At 45.1% G+C, this 16888-nt stretch overlaps 8 protein-coding genes across 8 annotated transcripts in view; all 8 read right to left on the bottom strand.

Annotated features, from left to right (window-relative positions):
* Pcdhga4 (protocadherin gamma subfamily A, 4) overlaps positions 1-3336 on the bottom strand; it is a 156634-nt gene extending 153298 nt beyond the window's left edge. The window contains exon 1 of the mRNA NM_033587.4: positions 756-3336. Within this exon, the coding sequence (NP_291065.3) occupies positions 756-3173 (2418 nt within the window). The 5' untranslated portion in view covers positions 3174-3336. The remainder of the gene's footprint in view (positions 1-755) is intronic.
* Pcdhgb1 (protocadherin gamma subfamily B, 1) overlaps positions 1-8301 on the bottom strand; it is a 161599-nt gene extending 153298 nt beyond the window's left edge. The window contains exon 1 of the mRNA NM_033574.4: positions 5734-8301. Within this exon, the coding sequence (NP_291052.3) occupies positions 5734-8115 (2382 nt within the window). The 5' untranslated portion in view covers positions 8116-8301. The remainder of the gene's footprint in view (positions 1-5733) is intronic.
* Pcdhga3 (protocadherin gamma subfamily A, 3) overlaps positions 1-14238 on the bottom strand; it is a 167539-nt gene extending 153301 nt beyond the window's left edge. Inside the window, exon 1 of the mRNA NM_033586.2 lies at positions 11666-14238. Coding sequence (NP_291064.1) covers positions 11666-14077 — 2412 coding nt within the window. The 5' untranslated portion in view covers positions 14078-14238. The remainder of the gene's footprint in view (positions 1-11665) is intronic.
* Gm37013 (predicted gene, 37013) overlaps positions 1-16888 on the bottom strand; it is an 889226-nt gene that overhangs the window by 153301 nt on the left and 719037 nt on the right. The gene's annotated exons all lie outside the window — the stretch shown is intronic.
* Positions 1-16888, bottom strand: part of Gm38666 (predicted gene, 38666) — an 874243-nt gene that overhangs the window by 153301 nt on the left and 704054 nt on the right. The window lies entirely within an intron of this gene.
* Positions 1-16888, bottom strand: part of Gm38667 (predicted gene, 38667) — an 868072-nt gene that overhangs the window by 153301 nt on the left and 697883 nt on the right. The gene's annotated exons all lie outside the window — the stretch shown is intronic.
* Positions 1-16888, bottom strand: part of Pcdhga1 (protocadherin gamma subfamily A, 1) — a 180096-nt gene that overhangs the window by 153298 nt on the left and 9910 nt on the right. The window lies entirely within an intron of this gene.
* Positions 1-16888, bottom strand: part of Pcdhga2 (protocadherin gamma subfamily A, 2) — a 172944-nt gene that overhangs the window by 153298 nt on the left and 2758 nt on the right. The gene's annotated exons all lie outside the window — the stretch shown is intronic.

Genomic DNA, 16888 nt, shown 5'->3' with positions numbered 1-16888 from the left:
GGGAGATTTAAGGAAATTCTGTTTTGTTGGGACTCAATGGTGATGTCATAATGGGGAATTTAGAAATTATGAAAATTACTATAACTTATTTATATGAGTGAAATAAAATAGGCATTTTTGGGGTAATAACCAAGTTGTAACAAAGGTATCAGATACTCTGGTATACTTTGTATCAGCAACAATAAAATGTTTGAGCTGGGCATAGTGGCACACACCTGTAATTCAGCTCTTAAAGACAATTGCAAGCTGCAGGCCATCTTGGGTAGGCTACATACAGAGTTAAAGGCCAGTCTAAGCTAGATAGTCAGACCTTGCATAGAAAATTATTGGGAGTATACCATTCCATGGAGAAGTTAATGTTATAGCTAAAGCTTAAATGTTTTTCACTACATATAAATTGTCATTGTAAAATTATAATGAAAAAAAAACCCTTTCAAGGACAGAGAAGTAAACTCCAAGCAAAGAATAGTCTAATGTAATGAAGGTAACTTAAAAAAATTCAGGTTAGGGGTGGTAAAATGCCTCAGTGGCATAAACCATTGGCCACTACACCTGCCTCCTGAATTTGATCCCTTGGATTCTCATAGTGGAAGGAGAGAATAGTGATGATCATTAATTATTCTTTTTAAAGCAAGGGGCTATTACTAAAGAAATGCATATTCTTGACACAACACACATACAACTGGAAGCATTTTACAAACCTTCATGTCTGTGCTTTAATGAGGTAAGATCCATTACAGGAGTGAGTCACTCACCTGCAGACTGGAGTCTCCTTTTATTTCAAGCAAGTCTTGAGATACCAGGAGAGGATCACTCTTCCCACAGCTCTCCTGGCTGATGAGTGTGTCTGCGTAGTTGGGCTGTGGGAAGATCAGGTGACTCTTCCCAGAGTCTGCTGTGAGTGAGACCTCATGAGAATAGGTCTGTAGGAAAGCGTGTACACCATCCACACCCACAAAATGTGAGGCAGGCAAGGATGACAACCCATTACCTGCAGCCTGAAGCAGGCGAGTTGAGTGCCAGCGACGGAGCCTGTGTATCAGCAGCACAATGACAAAGGCTAAGAAGACACAAGAGACCGCAGCCACAGCTACCACCAGGTACAATGTGATGTCTGAATCCTCCTGGTCAATGGGGGCGTTAATGTTGACCAGATCAGCCAGGATGTCTGGAATGTTGTCTGACACAGCTATGGTGAGTGTGACAGTGGCGGAGAGAGGGGGCTGGCCATGGTCCTGCACGGTCACCACCAGGCTCTGCTTGAGAGCATCTCTGTCCAGCAGGGCCCGAGCAGTGCGTACCTCACCTGTGTGCAGCCCCACTGAGAAGAGCCCTGGCTCGCTGGCCTTGAGCAGGCGGTAGGACAGCCAGGCGTTCTGTCCTGAGTCTTTGTCTACGGCCACCACCTTGGTCACCAGGTATCCAGGATCTGCAGAACGAGGTGTCAGCTCCACACCAGTAGAACCATCAGTGGGGATGGTGGGATACAGGATCTCAGGGGTGTTATCGTTCTGGTCCAGCACAGACAAGCTCAGGGACACGTTGCTGCTGAGTGGAGGAGTCCCACTGTCCCTGGCTGTCACCAGTAACTTCAAGTCTTGAAACTGCTCATAATCAAAGGAACGCAGTGCATAAAGGACACCGGTATTGGAGTTTATGGAGACGTAGGAGGACATAGGTGCCCCCTGGATAGTGTCCTCTGACAGAGAATAGATAACCTGGGCATTCTCACCACTGTCTGGGTCCTGGGCTGTTATGGATAAGATGGAAGCTCCTCTAGGGTTGTTTTCTGGAATGTAAGCAGAATAGGAGGCATGGGTGAAGGTCGGCGGGTTGTCATTAATATCTACCACCTGCAATGAGATATAAGTCTCTGTAGACAGAGGTGGAGTTCCCTGGTCGGTGGCAGTTATTGTAATGTTATAGTCAGAGACTTCTTCCCTGTCCAGAGTCCTGTGTATCAACAACCGATGATAATTTCCATAGGTCTTTTCCAGTCTGAATGGAAGATTATCTGGAATAGAACAAGTGACAAGGCCGTTCTCTCCAGAGTCGCTGTCGTGCACGTTGAAGAGTGCAATCACTGTGCCTGGGGAAGAAGCTTCCTGGATAGAGCTGGTGAGAGAGGTGACTGTGACTTCCGGGGCATTGTCATTTACATCCAGAACTGTCACCAGTACCTTACTTCTGGCTCGAAGACCAGGCCCATCATGGGCTTCTACGTCAACATCGTAGAATCCAGAGTCTTCATAATCCAGTTCCCCCAACACTGTAATGTCCCCAGTCAGAGAATTCAGCTGGAAGAGCTGGGAGATTTTCTCTCTTACGTTCCGGAAAGAATACGTCACTTCTCCGTTGACTCCTTCATCCGGGTCAGTGGCTTTTATGGTAAGCAGCCGGGTGCCTACAGGCAAATTCTCTTTCACACTAATGTGGTACTCTGGCTGAGTGAATACAGGAGCATTGTCGTTGGTGTCCACGAGTGTTACTTGAATTGTGGCAGTACCAGAGCGAACCGGGTCGCCTCCGTCGAAGGCGGTGAGAACCAGGTGATGAACGGCTTCTTCCTCGCGGTCTAAGGCATTTTCCAGCACTAGCTCTGGATACTTAATCCCATCCGGTCCACTTTGCACATCCAGGGAGAAGTGATCATTGGAGCTGAGCTGGTAACCCTGCAAGGCGTTCACCCCTATGTCCAGATCAAAGGCTTCAGGAAGAGGAAATCTTGTCCCAGGATTTTCACTTTCAGCGACTTTTATTTCTCTCTGCTGTGCTCCAAAGCTGGGGGCATTATCATTAACATCGATAATCTCCACTTCTATGGCTAGAATCCTCACTTTATCCTCTAGGAGAATCTCCAGATTTGCGGTACACTTTGGGGATCTGTCACAGAGCCCTTCTCTGTCGACCCTCCCTGCTGTCACCAAACTGCCGCTTCGCGGGTTCAGAGCAAAGAGCTGGGTCTTACCTCTGGAGACGATGCGGACTCCGCGTTCTGCCAGTTTTCCAGGCTCCAGCCCCAGGTCCGCGGCGAGATTACCCACCACAGAGCCCCTTTCCAGCTCCTCCGGCACAGAGTACCGGATCTGTTCCGCGCGGATGTCGCATAGGGATCCAAGGAAAATGCAGATCCAGATTAGTCCCCTGCGGTCTGATTTGTAAGGAGCCGCCATTGCAGTCCTGCCGCAGAGGGTCCTGAGCTTGGGCGTTCAGTCTGTGCAGGCCTGATGAACCCCACAATCTTTGGGTTTCAAGATACTGTTCTTGTACTGTTGGACGCTGGTGCTCCTGGAGTCCAGATTGCTGCCTTGTTTAAGATCATCACCAGTCCTTTGTGCTCCGGAAATCCTGGTCTTACTAAATACCTGATTTTCACCCCTGAGTGGTGAACAGCGACACCCAGAGCACTAAGTTGTTATTGCAACAAAATTTTTGATAAAACTTAACAACAGACATTCTAAACCCACTTCTCTAAAGGAGAATAAAGGTCAAAACTGTGTTGTTTCATTTGCAACAAAAATCCTGGAATTACCTAAAGCCTCTTCTACATCAAACTATGTCAATTCGTCTGAGAAATAATATGGTGGAAAGTATTGTTTTCTACCTCTTTTCAGTTGTTGCATTGCTCATCTCCTGACATCATTTCCAGTGCTTTGTACTGAATGAGGGACACAGCCATTCCTCGCAGGAACAGGGATCGATATGAAGAGTGGAGAAAAGGGAGGGCTGGAGTGGTCCATGGAGCCTGGAGGGGCAGCTCTAGTTACAACCTATTTTTGTAGAAGCAAGTTTTCTCATGAGTTTGCCCTTTGGAAATCTTGGATAATTGTTGAGTTCCATTGCAGAAAAGATTCCAGCTGCTCAAGAGAAACTCTTACCAGTGTGCAAATGAGTAGAGGGGCAAAAATCTAGGTGTGGAGTAAAATAGTTCGGTACACAGGACATTGTAGGCTATATGCCATGTCACTGTCACCAGATTCAGAATGTGTCCTCAGGCTTTACAACAGCAACTTTCATAGACTAAAATGTGTGTCAGTGTTTAATGAGTTAATTACCAATGCAAATCAAATTCAAATAATGGGCAAACAAATATTAAATTAAACGACATCACCAAGGCAAGGAAGTTAAGCTGAAGAGATGCTAGGATATTTCAGACCAGGTGTGGTGGCACACACCTTTGACTTCAGTACTCAAGAGGCAGAGGCAGGTGAATCTCTGTGGGTTCGAGGACAGCCAGAGCTATGTCAGGAGTTTCTCTCAAATGAGACACACCCAGTGGTCTCATTTTATCGTCATCAATCTATTTTTTTAACCACTGTGTTAAATTGCTTTACCATGGATCTCAGCAGTAGCCAGGAAAAGGGACTGTGTTGCTAGCCAAGGAAGCATCACCTTCATCACATGGTTCACAGCTTTCTTGCATTATCTGAGACAAGTCAAGAAGTCAAGGCTCTTTAAACTATTCCTCTGTAACAGTTAACACATGGAAATGACTAAACTTTTAAGGAGTCATGAAAGCCTATATTAATTATGCAGAATTAAAACATTAATCTTTGAGAAAGTAAGTTAGATGTGTTTTTCACAATCATTCAAAGATACATTAAGTGCTCAGAAGTCAGGGGATTAAAATGATGTGTGTTGAAAATAACTGACAATATGCACAAAAATATCAAAACGCTGTAGATCTAACTCACAGAAATCTATACTAAAATAATGGGAAAGATATAAAATGGCTTATAAATAAAACGACCATCACAGTCCTTACTATAATGATGATGAATTAGAAAGCACAAAACACAAATGATTAAGGAACTGTCAAAGACCCATGGAGGGGTAGACAAGATGGACTGGGTGGTAAATGCTTTTTCAGCAAGTCTGAGAATTGGAGGAGTTTGCTCCTGGGGGGTTCCATGCTTGAAAGTAGAGAACGAATGCCCATATTGTCCTTTAACCTCCACATGCTCCCCATGGCACATGTGTGCCTTGCCTCCCCAAAAAACCATGAAGAAGAGAAACTTGAGTGAAATAAATGAGAATAATATTGACCCAAAATTAGTGATTCAAATATAAAACCTGGTAATCTTAGGTACTCGTGGTAAGGCAGATAAGTGCTAACAGGCCTACTTTTTGGAGGGCCTTGTTCACTGGATGTGTTGCAATAAAAGGTTATAAAGCAGGGGGGGGGGTTGGCAGTGCCTTTAATCCCTGCACTTGGAGGCAGAGGCAGGCACAGCTCTGTGGTAAGTTTGATGCTTAGCCTGGTCTACAGATTGAGTTCCAGGAGAGCCAAGGCTACACAGAAAGAGCCTGTCTCAAAACAAACAAACAAACAAACAAACAAACAAAAGTTGTTCAAGCAAGAAAGGTAATTGACCATAAACTTTAGGCAGAAAGACATATCAATGTGCTTATAAAGAATTAAAGATTATTTTAAAATTCAGTCTCCTGAATTAAGTAAGAAAGGGCACTAATATTATTGAGTGTTGACTTGTAGGAAATAGTCTCCGGCAAGATTTGCTAGCCACACAGAAACACCAACAGTAAAGACTGAAACTGGTAATCAGGTCATTTCCAAGATGACTGAGCAACCAACAGCCAATCTTTACGCACCTACGACACGTCTTCCACTAAATATCCCCCAAACTATGAAAACATGTTCGGAATTGACAGGTTTGTGCACGATTGAGAAGTAAATACAGCAAATAACATTTAAGTTGCTCTGTAGAAACTTACCTGGAAAGCAGAGTCGTCCGAGACTTGGGGATCTTCATTATTGCCACATACAACCACAGAAGGATCATCGCACAGGAGATCCTGAGGGGGAGCAACCTCTGGTGCCACGTGGTGAAAATTAAACCCTGCCATAGTCGTAGAATGTGAAGCAACGCAGAGATTATAGGAATAGGGTAATGTCCCCTCATTGTAGTTGGGAGGAACCACAGGTTGAGACTTCAGGCTGAGGCCAGGCTGAAAGCAGCCCCAGGCAGCTGATCTGGAGGAGTGTCTCAGACGCAGGGCAATAGCCAGAATCACCGCCAGGAGGAAGAGCACTGAGATCAGGGCCAAGGCCACCACCAGGTAAAACTGAAGCTCACTCTGAGGGTCAGATGGTAGAGGGTCATCGCTGAGGTCTGGCAGGACCTCCTGCAGGCTGTCAGCGAAGATGAGGTGCAGCGTGGCTGTAGCGGAGAGCGGTGGCTGTCCACCATCACGCACAGCGACCAGAAGGCGCTGCCGCGCTGAGTCCCTGTCTCCCAGGGCACGCGCTGTGCGCACCTCGCCTGTGCGCAGTCCCAGGCTGAAGAGCCCGGGATCGCTGGCCTGCAGCACGTGGTAAGACAGCCAGGCATTGTGTCCGGAGTCTGCGTCCACAGCCACCACCTTGGTGACCAGGTATCCGGGCTCGGCAGCGCGCGGCACCATGTCGAAGAGCGCAGAGCCGTCGGGCTCAAGTGTGGGATACAGCACGCGTGGTGCGTTGTCGTTGCGGTCACCCACCAACACGCGCATGCTCACATTGGCACTGAGTGTGGGCGATCCGTGGTCCCGCGCCTGCAGTGTCAGCTGGAAGGAACGCAGCTGCTCGTGGTCGAAGGCGCGCTGCGCGAACACCACTCCACTGTCCTGGTTCACGGACACGAAGGACGATAGTGCCCTTGGCTCTAGGTCGCTGGCTATGATGGAGTAGGAAATGAGGCCATTGGATCCCAAATCCGGATCTGAGGCGCTGACTTGAGCAATAGAGGCTCCAGGTGGGTTGTTCTCAGCCACGTGGACCAAGTAGGAGGCCTGGTGAAAAACCGGTGCATTGTCGTTGATATCTGTGATGTGTACAGTAACACATGTCTTGGAGGAAAGCGAGGGCTTGCCACTGTCAGTAGCTGTGATAGTGACGTTGTACTCTGGGGTCTGTTCTCGGTTTAGGGCCTTGTCAATCACTAACTTGTAATAATTCTTGGAGGTGGGTTGTAATTTGAAGGGAAGTTCTTCCTGAATATGGCATGCCACCAAACCATTTTGTCCAGAATCTTTGTCTCGAACTTTAATGAGGGCGATTACTGTTCCAAGGACTGAATCCTCTGGAACTTGGTTAGAAAAGGACATGAATGTCACCTCTGGGGCATTGTCGTTGTCATCAAGAATTTCGATCTGAACATTACAGTGAGCCGTGTGCACCCCTCCGTCCTTGGCTTCTACACCCAATGTGTATCTATTCTTTTCTTCAAAATCCAATGTACCATTAGTTGTGATAGCTCCAGTATTTGGATTGAGATTGAAGACAAGGTTAGTACTTGCTGGGGCATTAAGGAAGGCATAGGTGATCTCTCCGTGAATACTCTCATCCTGATCAGAAGCTGTCACTTGCAGCACTAACGTTCCTGGGGGTATGTTTTCACGAAGGCTAACTTTGTAAGTGTCCTGGCTGAACACTGGAGCATTGTCATTGGCGTCGGTGACTTTGATCCAGACCTGGGTGGTGCTGCTTAGGGGCGGGTCTCCACCATCCATGGCGGTCAGTATTAAGTGATGGGAGCTCTGATGCTCCCTGTCCAGAGGGGTTTCCAGCAGCAGTTCTGGGTATTTACTTCCATCAGGACTTTCCTTCGTTGACAAGGAGAAGTGTGGATTGGGGCTGACAGTGTACATCTTCAGGGAGTTGCTTCCCACATCTGCATCTCGCGCAGAGTCCAGAGGGAATTTTGCCCCTGCTAAGGCTGACTCACAGATCTCCAATTCAATGCTTTTCCCAAAGAAATGTGGTGCATTATCGTTAATGTCTTGGATGGCAACCGTTACGTGGAAAATGTTCATCGGGTTTTCAGTAACAGATTCAAATTCCAGTGCACACTCAGATTTCCTCCCACAAATCTTTTCTCTGTCTATCCTGCCGCTCACTAACAAATCCCCACTCTCTGCACTAACGCTGAAATAATCCTCTGCACTAACTCTCAGTTTTCGAGCTGGCAATTCTTGGATACTGAGTCCCAGATCCTTGGCGAGACTCCCCACTAGAGAGCCCTTGGCTAGCTCCTCCGGAATGGAGTAGTGGATGGGCTGGGAGAGGGCGCCGCAGAACAAAGGCACCAGGAAGTGAAGCAATACCTGATTTTCCATCGTTCCAAAGCCGCTGGGGTTGCTCTGCCGTTCTGAGCTTGCCAGGTAGCTTCTTTTCGAGGTTTCTCTGGGATTTCAAAAAGACAGCTAGTGCCCTAGATGTTTGTGATTTGAGGGCAGGATTTGCCCGGCGCTTGAAGAGGGCACAGGAACCGGACGGATGTTCTCATGGGTGCTGGAAAAAGCAAGCAAACCCTCGCTGGACCCTGCGGAACGGAGAACCCTGCTGTTCCCTTTGGTCAACAGCGTCGCCTAATGGTTGTCTTGTAAAACTGCGTATCGTGCAGCTATTTATCAAAGCTTTTGTTTTGACTTTAATTTACAGCAAAGGTATTCACATTTTTCCCCTTTGGTTTAGATATTTTATTTTGCTTATTATCATTTCATGAATGTTTTCATCATTATATATTATCCTTCCCAATTCACAAGGCGCACGTTTTTCTTTTTTTCCAGTTTTGGAAACAAATGCCATCAATGTCTTCATGTATGGCAATTAGAAACTCAAGCCCGACTGTCATATCCCAAGTAGCAAGTGGATTTTCAGTCTTAGTATTCAGTGGATTATGATCCTTACATTTTACATATCTATTGAAGTAAATTCTGTATTTAGTGTTTTAATTTCTGTGTATTTTATCAACTTGGTAAAACTTTTCAAAGATAGTCTTGCAAAAGATAGGAATGGCATCTACAGAGATATTTTAATGCATAGATTTTCTTAAAGCATCCTATTTTCAGTTAAATACAGCGTAGCCTGATAGCTTATTAAACGTACCAATGTAGCATTTGGGCTTTTATTATGGTGAATCTTGTGTTAGTCATATTTGTTTTTATGAAACAATTTTTTCTAAATATGTAACTCTATAAGCCAAGTTTTTAACTTCAACCAGTTTAATGATATTAATTTATAAAGTAATTGATCACCAGTAAGTCTTGGTGAGACACTGACAGACAGTCTTGAAACACTTTATTATTTACAGTTTATTACATTTATGTATTGGTGTGTTTAGGTGTATGTATAAATACATGTGCACTCATGAGGAGGTCAGAGAACAATACACTAGAGTTGGTTTTCTCCATCCGTGATGTAGGTGTCAGGGATGGAACTCAGGTTGTCAGCCTTGGCGGCAAGCACCTTTCCCCTTAGCCATCTCACTCCATTTTAGAACCTAATCCTGGACCTCCATAGCTCAAAGAGGCAAATCTCTTTGTTTCTTATATGCTACCAAAGTCTAAACTGGTTTCCAGTAGCTAAATGCAGCTCTTAAATGTAATGTGTTAGAATCTCAATCCCAACCCACGGTTTGACAGTATCTGGAGGCAGGATCTTTTAGGAAATGATTGAGCCAGGAGGGCTTTGTCTTCATCAGTGAATCGATGAATGGTTACCGGGGTATCATATATGTGTCTTTGCTGTAAAAACAGTCTCTGACACACTTGCTTGGCTCTTGTCAGGTGATGTTCCCCTGACGTGTGATGGCCCTGAAGGGGAAAGCTCCAAGAAGATGAGAACGCCATGTTATTGGACTTCCTACCTTCAGACAATCAGATATATAAACATTTATTTTAAAGATAAGTGTCCAAGTCTCAAGTATTTTCTAACAGCAGCAGAAATGACCTGTCAGTTGTCAGCCCAGTTATTTAACTGTACTATTCTAAAGTGCTCAGTTATCTTTAGTAGAATCCATTACAATTTCCCTGAGGCATCCTTTCTCTTGTTTTCTCTCTTTCATGCCGTTCACAAGATTCCATCACATAGCTGGATCTTGACTGAGAAGATAGTCCTACATGCTTACACACAGTTTCTTCAGGCTCTGTTGACTTACAGATCTCCACGCTAGGTTTTCTAACATAGTGAGGGAGAAATCTGTCCCTTTGAGATGCAAGGAAATACATTTTGGCTCATTTTTGGACAACCCTCTTTTGTAGCTACAGGAGTAAAAACAATTTCATAGGCTTGAGAATGAGCCCACAATATATGCCCAAAGATGTTCTAGAACACATTCAGGATTTCTATTTCATTGCTCTAATACATGCTCTGGGGATATCTTGCAGAGACTGAGAAATATTTTCCTTGTATTTTGAAATATTTTTGTGTTGGCATATACTTATTGCATATGAAACTGGGTTTCACAAGGACATTTTTATACAAGTATATATTGTATAATGTGCATATGGCTCTGTATCCCCCATAGTCTCCTTTTTCTCCCACCTCCCCTCCTCTTAGCCCCTCCCTTTTCCCTAGCACACACACACACACACACACACACACACACACACACACACACACAATTTTATGTATCTGTATAAAACTTAAGAGTTCATAAATGAGAGAAGACATGGTATTTTTGAGATTGACTTAACTTTCTTAATATTATTTCAGGCAGCTTAATTGACTACAGTTGCATTCATTTTCTTGCAAATGGCAAAGGTTCATTTTTCTTTATGGGTGAAAAATTCCATTGTATAAATACCTATACATCACCTTTTCTTTATTCATTTCTCTATTGATGGACACACCTAGGTTACTTAGCCATTGCGGACAGTGCTGTAGTGAACACTGAGGTGCAAGTATCTCTGTGATATGCCACTTACAGTCCCTTGGGTGCATATTCAGGAGTGATACAGCTACATCACTGGTTCAAATGACCTTTATGAAAGAGTGACAAATACCAGCCCATGGCTCATAATGGTTAGGTGAATGAACTTGCTACCTTCAGATGAACACACATGCATTTTGGTCACCAGGCATTTAGTCATTTGACAAACCTCCGCTTTTCTTTTTGCCATGTTGCCTAGGTTAGTCTTAAACTCTAGGCTTGAGTGAGTCCCACCTCCATAGTTTCCGAGGTAGCTACAGGCGCAAGTGTCCTGCCATACCTGTTTTCTTCACTTCCTAACCTATGATTATTATGTCCTTATGATGAAAAGACTGTGGTGTGACTTGGCAAGGTTCAGACAAAAATTTATTAGAGCATAAAATACTTTGTGTTTCCCTCCTTCCCTCACTTGTTTGTGTCAGTCAGGATAGGCTAGTGGGCAGAAGTGACAACGTTCAAATCACACGGGTTTATAACCGGAAAGGCAGGCCAAGGTACAGTACTCAGTGGTCTAACAGATGTTCAATATGTGCCAAGACCCTGGGATCTACCCCAGCACCCGAACAATGAGAACAAAATTGTGAAAGGCCCATTTATCACAGCTGTATGGACCACTACGGTCAACTACACGGCTCTTCTCTCATTACAGGTACTGAAGGACATAGGTGGAAGGAGCAACCACGGTCTCCAAAGGTTAAGGGGAAGAGCTGGAATTCTCATAATGACAACCAGTGTTTTCTCCAGAAGTGGAATATTGGTCAGATCTAGCTATCTGGGCCCACTCAGCCATAATGAAGCCAGAAAGTACAGTTCACTCATAGGAAAGTGAGACACGGGTAGAGAAAACAGAATGTACAATTACATTGTTGTTTTACTTCTCAAATAAATGTGTATTAAGGTCTTATAGGAACCACACTGGCATAACTTCGTAACACTCAAAGAAATAGACTTACCTGAGGCAGCGTGGGGTCTTCTTTCGTTTCAAGTAAATCTTGAGGTATTATAAGAGGCTCGCTTTTCCCACAGCTCTCCTGGCTGATGAGCGTGTCTGCGTAGTTGGGTTGTGGGAAGATCAGGTGACTCTTCCGAGAGCCTGCGGTAAGTGAAACTTCCTGGGAGTAGGTCTGCAGGAAAGCTTGCACCCCATCTAGACCCACAAAGTGAGAGGCTGGTATGCCAGCCAATCCATTTCCTGAAGCCTGTAGGCGTGATGAGTACCAACGTCGAAGCCTAAGGGCCAGCAGCACAATGACAAAGGCCAGGAAGATGCAGGAGACCACAGCCACTGCCACCACCAGGTAGAGTGTCAGGTCTGAATTTTGGGGGTTAGCAGGGGTATGGATGCTTTCCAGGTCCCCCAGGATGTCAGGAATGCTGTCAGCCACTGCTATGGTGAGCGTGACAGTGGCGGAGAGAGGAGGCTGGCCGTGGTCCTGCACGGCCACCACCAGGCTCTGCTTGAGAGCATCTCTGTCCAGCAGGGCCCGAGCAGTGCGTACCTCTCCTGTGTGCAGCCCTACTGAGAAGAGCCCTGGCTCACTGGCCTTGAGCAGGCGGTAGGACAGCCAGGCGTTCTGTCCTGAGTCTTTGTCTACTGCCACCACTTTGGTCACCAGGTATCCAGGATCTGCAGAGCGGGGTGCCAACTCAACCCCTGTGGAACCGTCTACTGGGAGGGTCGGATACAGGATCTCAGGTGTGTTGTCATTCTGGTCCAGCACAAATAGGTTCAGTGTTGTGTTGCTGCTCAGTGGAGGGGTCCCACTGTCTCTAGCTGTTATTTGTAATTGCAGGTCTCTAAACTGCTCATAGTCAAAGGAGCAAAGAGCATACAGGACACCAGTGTTGGAGTTGATGGAGATGTAGGATGACAGTGGCAGCCCCTGAAGTGTGTCCTCAGCCAGTGAGTAAGTGACTTGTGCATTCTTGTCAGTGTCTGGGTCCTGTGCTGTAACAGAGAAGATGGAGGCTCCCCTAGCATTGTTTTCTGGGATATAGGCTGAATAGGAGGCGTGCGTGAATGTAGGAGGGTTGTCGTTGATGTCTGACACATGCAGAGTGATATGAGTTTCTGTAGACAATGGTGGACTTCCCCCATCCGTGGCTCTTAGACTGATATTATATTGGGACACCTCCTCATGATCCAAAGATCTGGCTGTCACTAATCGGTAGTATTGGTCTATTGATTTTTCTAGAGTAAAGGGCAGATTTCCTAGGACAAAAACTGTGACTTGCCCGTTCTGGCCAGAATCTCGGTCGTGTACATTGATAAGTGCGATTTCTCTTCCAGCGGGAGCCTCCTCTGGGACCGAGCCTGTGAGGGAAGTGACTGAGACTTCCGGGGCGTTGTCATTCACATCCAGAACCGTTACAAGAACCTTGGCTCTTGAAAAAAGACCTGGTCCGTCTTGTGCTTCAATTTTGATTTCATAGAACACAGCGTCCTCATAATCAAGACTTTTTAATATTGATATATCTCCGGTCACTGAGTTGAGATGGAAAACCTGAGCAATTTTCCCAGGCATTTTATCCAGAATATAGGACACTTGAGCATTGAATCCCTCATCAGGATCAGTGGCGTTCACTGTGATCAGCCGGGTGCCCACTGGCACATTTTCCAAAACACTGACATGGTACTCTGGCTTGGTAAACACAGGTGGGTTGTCATTTGCATCCGAGACTATCACCTGGATGCACAACTTGCTGGTGTGCACAGGGTCTCCGCCATCAGAGGCAATGAGATCAAGCTGATGGACTGCCTTTTTCTCACGATCCAGGGCTCGCTCCAGCACTAGCTCTGGGTACTTGGCGTCATCGATGACGCTGTTCACAGCCAAGGAGAAATAGTCATTGGAATTGAGCTTATAGTTCTGCAGGGCGTTCATGCCCACATCCGGGTCAAATGCAGTTTTAAGTGGGAATCGGGTTCCAGGAACTGTTAGTTCACCAATTTTTATTTCCAATTCCTCCGTTGGAAAACTAGGAGCATTATCATTAATATCGCTAATGTCAACTTCTACCTCAAATATTTTCAGCTTATCCTCCACAAGGATGTTAAAGCTGACGAGACAGGGCGCGCTCTGAGCACACAGCTCTTCCCGGTCTATCCTGCCCCTGGTGACCAAGCTGCCGCTTCGCGGGTCCAGAGAGAAAAGCTGAGATTTACCTCTGGAGATGATGCGGACCCCGCGCTCCGCCAGCTCTCGGGGCTCCAGCCCTAGGTCCTTGGAGATGTTGCCCACGAAGGAGCCTTTGTCCAGTTCCTCCGGCACCGAGTAGCGGATCTGCCTGAAACCAGCCGCGCACAGCGTTCCCAGGAGCGCGCACAACAAAGCTCCTGCGGTTCCTTGTCCCAGACGGATCATTTCCTTTTCTGTTTTTTTCCTCCCCTCTGATTCCCACGATGGATTAAAGCCTTACCCTCTCAAGTAGTTAAATCTTTCATGGACTTAATTCACACACCACCGAGTTGCCCGATGATGTGGTGAGGCCGCTTCTGTCTTCTCTGACTGTTCTTGGTGTAGCTTTACAGCAGGGAAATGGTGGACACCGCTTCAGAGGCTCCTCTTCTTCTTGTGTAGTCAACAGCGACACCCAGAGGCCTAATCATTCACTGCACACTCTCAGGCAAACCCAAGTTACCCTTTGTTCCTAGCTTCTTCAGTCAAGACAACTTAGTACTGGCAAGGGAACAACTAGTACTGGTTTCAAGTAACCGAACTGACATTTGCTAAAGGTTTCAAGATATCCTTGTTTGGGATGCTACTCGAACGTTAATTCCACCAATACTACTTTAAGCATAATTACCATTCCCCAAAGGTTCAGTTTAATATTTACACAGAAACATCAGCCGTATTTATGGATTATAATTCTTGAAGCTTGTCTTTGGTAGCCTGACATATTACTTTTAACATTTTCCACTTAACTGATTCATTAAATAAACACATGATTTGGTGTCAGACAATATATTTGTCTGGAGATTTAATGTGGAAAATATAGACACAACCAGTTCTGTCACAGAGTTTATGAGGGTGGAAAGCCTCTTGGGGCTTACCCTGCACTGAAATAACCACACACCAGGAGAAGCCAAGGAAGATGGGACAGTCTCCAACTTGGCTGTGGAGTTTAGTGAAGGCCTTATTGCGAAGCATGAGAAAGGTGGGCCAGGGGGAAGTTTTGGGTGTAGGAGAGATTACAGGCCTCAGACTACTAGAGATATTTGCCTTGCCCAAGTGCAGAGGTGTGTGAGGATATCTTTTTAAGAATTACAGGTGACATTGGTAAAGATAAGCTTTTGCTTTATGCCCAGAACCCCTTCTTCTGTATATTTTCCTCTTGAAGCACAGAAATAGAAATGAAGACAGACGTGGTGGCGCACGTCTTTAATCCCAGCACTCTGGAGGCAGAGACAGGCAGGTCTCTGCAAATTTGAGGCCAGCCTGGTCTACAAAAGTGAGTTATAGGCCAGCCATGGTTACATAGTGAGACCCTGCCTCAAAACAAAACAAATAGAAACAACAAAAAAGGAAGCCATTTCAGTCACGATGCATTGCATATGCATCTATAAGGCATTTATTCTTAGGGGATACTACGTCCTTAAAGGGAACTGTGTTTTCAGCTTTCTTATGTTCATACTTTATTATCTTCTAACAAGTAAAGAGATGGTGACGCATTGTTCCAAAGTGGATTCTGACTCTATCTCACAGAGGCTTATGCCATATAAACAGACGCATTGGAATACACTGTCCTAAGTTTTCTATCAGACACTCTTCGATGTAATAAGAACCCCAGGCACCACAGGTGATGTGAAACTGCCCAGTACAAATTTTAACTAGTACAGGATTATTTCCAAATAAGACCAAACTGATTTGTACCATTAGCACACCCATTGTTATTAAGTATCTGGTCAAGAAGTGTGTTGCTCCAACTTAGGAGCAATGAAGAAGAAAAACCTAATGCGTATGAATGGAAACATTTTTTGGCATCTGGGGAATAGGAAACTGGGAGAAACAGCAATTGTATGATATGGTTTCTGAATCCTTTTCATCTTTTCTGTGTGCAAAGTATACGAGAATAAAAACTATTTTTCAAGATGAAAAGTCAATATGATTTCCAGATGTGAGGAAAATGAAGATTTGGCGAAGAGAAACCTGTCACTGTTATTTTACCAAATTGTTATCAAGTGCACAGTAAGCCCCCAGGAAGTGTGGAACACCCAGAGACGGTTGTTTGCAGTTAAGCAACAGGATGGTATACTGAAACTCTATCAGGAACGTGTGTCCTAGGGTCAGAGGCATGCCTCAGTGGTAAAGCATGTGCAAAATGAGTCTTGGCTTCAATAAACAACACTTACACACAAAAATAAATGTGCTTGGGATGTAGCTCAGCGTAAATGCCTACCTATGGTATACATATGAGGCCCTGGTTTGATTTCTAACATTGAAACAAACCAAACCCCTATATTCCTAAAACTTTTTTTTGTCTTTGAGACGGGTCTCACTATGTGGCCTTGGCTGGCCTGGAGCTTGCTATGCAGACCAGGCTGGTTTAAAACTCACAGAGATCCGCCTGCCTCTGCCTCCTAACTACAATGCTTGAAGTGTGTGCCACTGTGCCCAGATACGGCTTCTTCATTTAAACAGGTATTGGTATGCAAGTTAAGGAAAATGAGTAACTTCTCTGAAAACATGAAGGAGAAATATTCAGATCAAATGAGAAAGAATCCAACCAAAGTGTTTTATAATTCACACACAGATTCAAATATAAAGCAAGCCTTGCATTTTAAAGAAGACTCTTCAGTTAATATGAGATCCAGTGTATACATTGCATACAGCACACACACACACACGCACACACTGTATATAACACACACATGCACACACACACGGTATATAACACACACATTGCAGAGCTGGGAAGGATCTGAAGGCCCAGTGCATGCTGGGCAGGCACACCACCACTGATTATCAGCTCCAGTCTTTCTATATTTAAAAAGAATCACTGATCCACATACATGAAATGATTTGTTCCCATGAATGGGAAAGTATAAGAAATTAACTATCATTTCTAACAGTATTCTTTTGATGATCTAGATGTCACTGTCAACTACCAATTCCTTATTTTCATGCATTCCACGATGATTTTTAGCTTCTCTTGTATCCCATGAACATTTAAAG

This window comes from Mus musculus, chromosome 18, assembly GCF_000001635.26.
Source record: "Mus musculus strain C57BL/6J chromosome 18, GRCm38.p6 C57BL/6J".
In the NCBI taxonomy this organism is placed as follows: domain Eukaryota; kingdom Metazoa; phylum Chordata; class Mammalia; order Rodentia; family Muridae; genus Mus; species Mus musculus.
The sequence above is the reverse complement of the archived record's forward strand: the minus strand, read 5'-3'. Positions and strand labels throughout refer to the sequence as shown.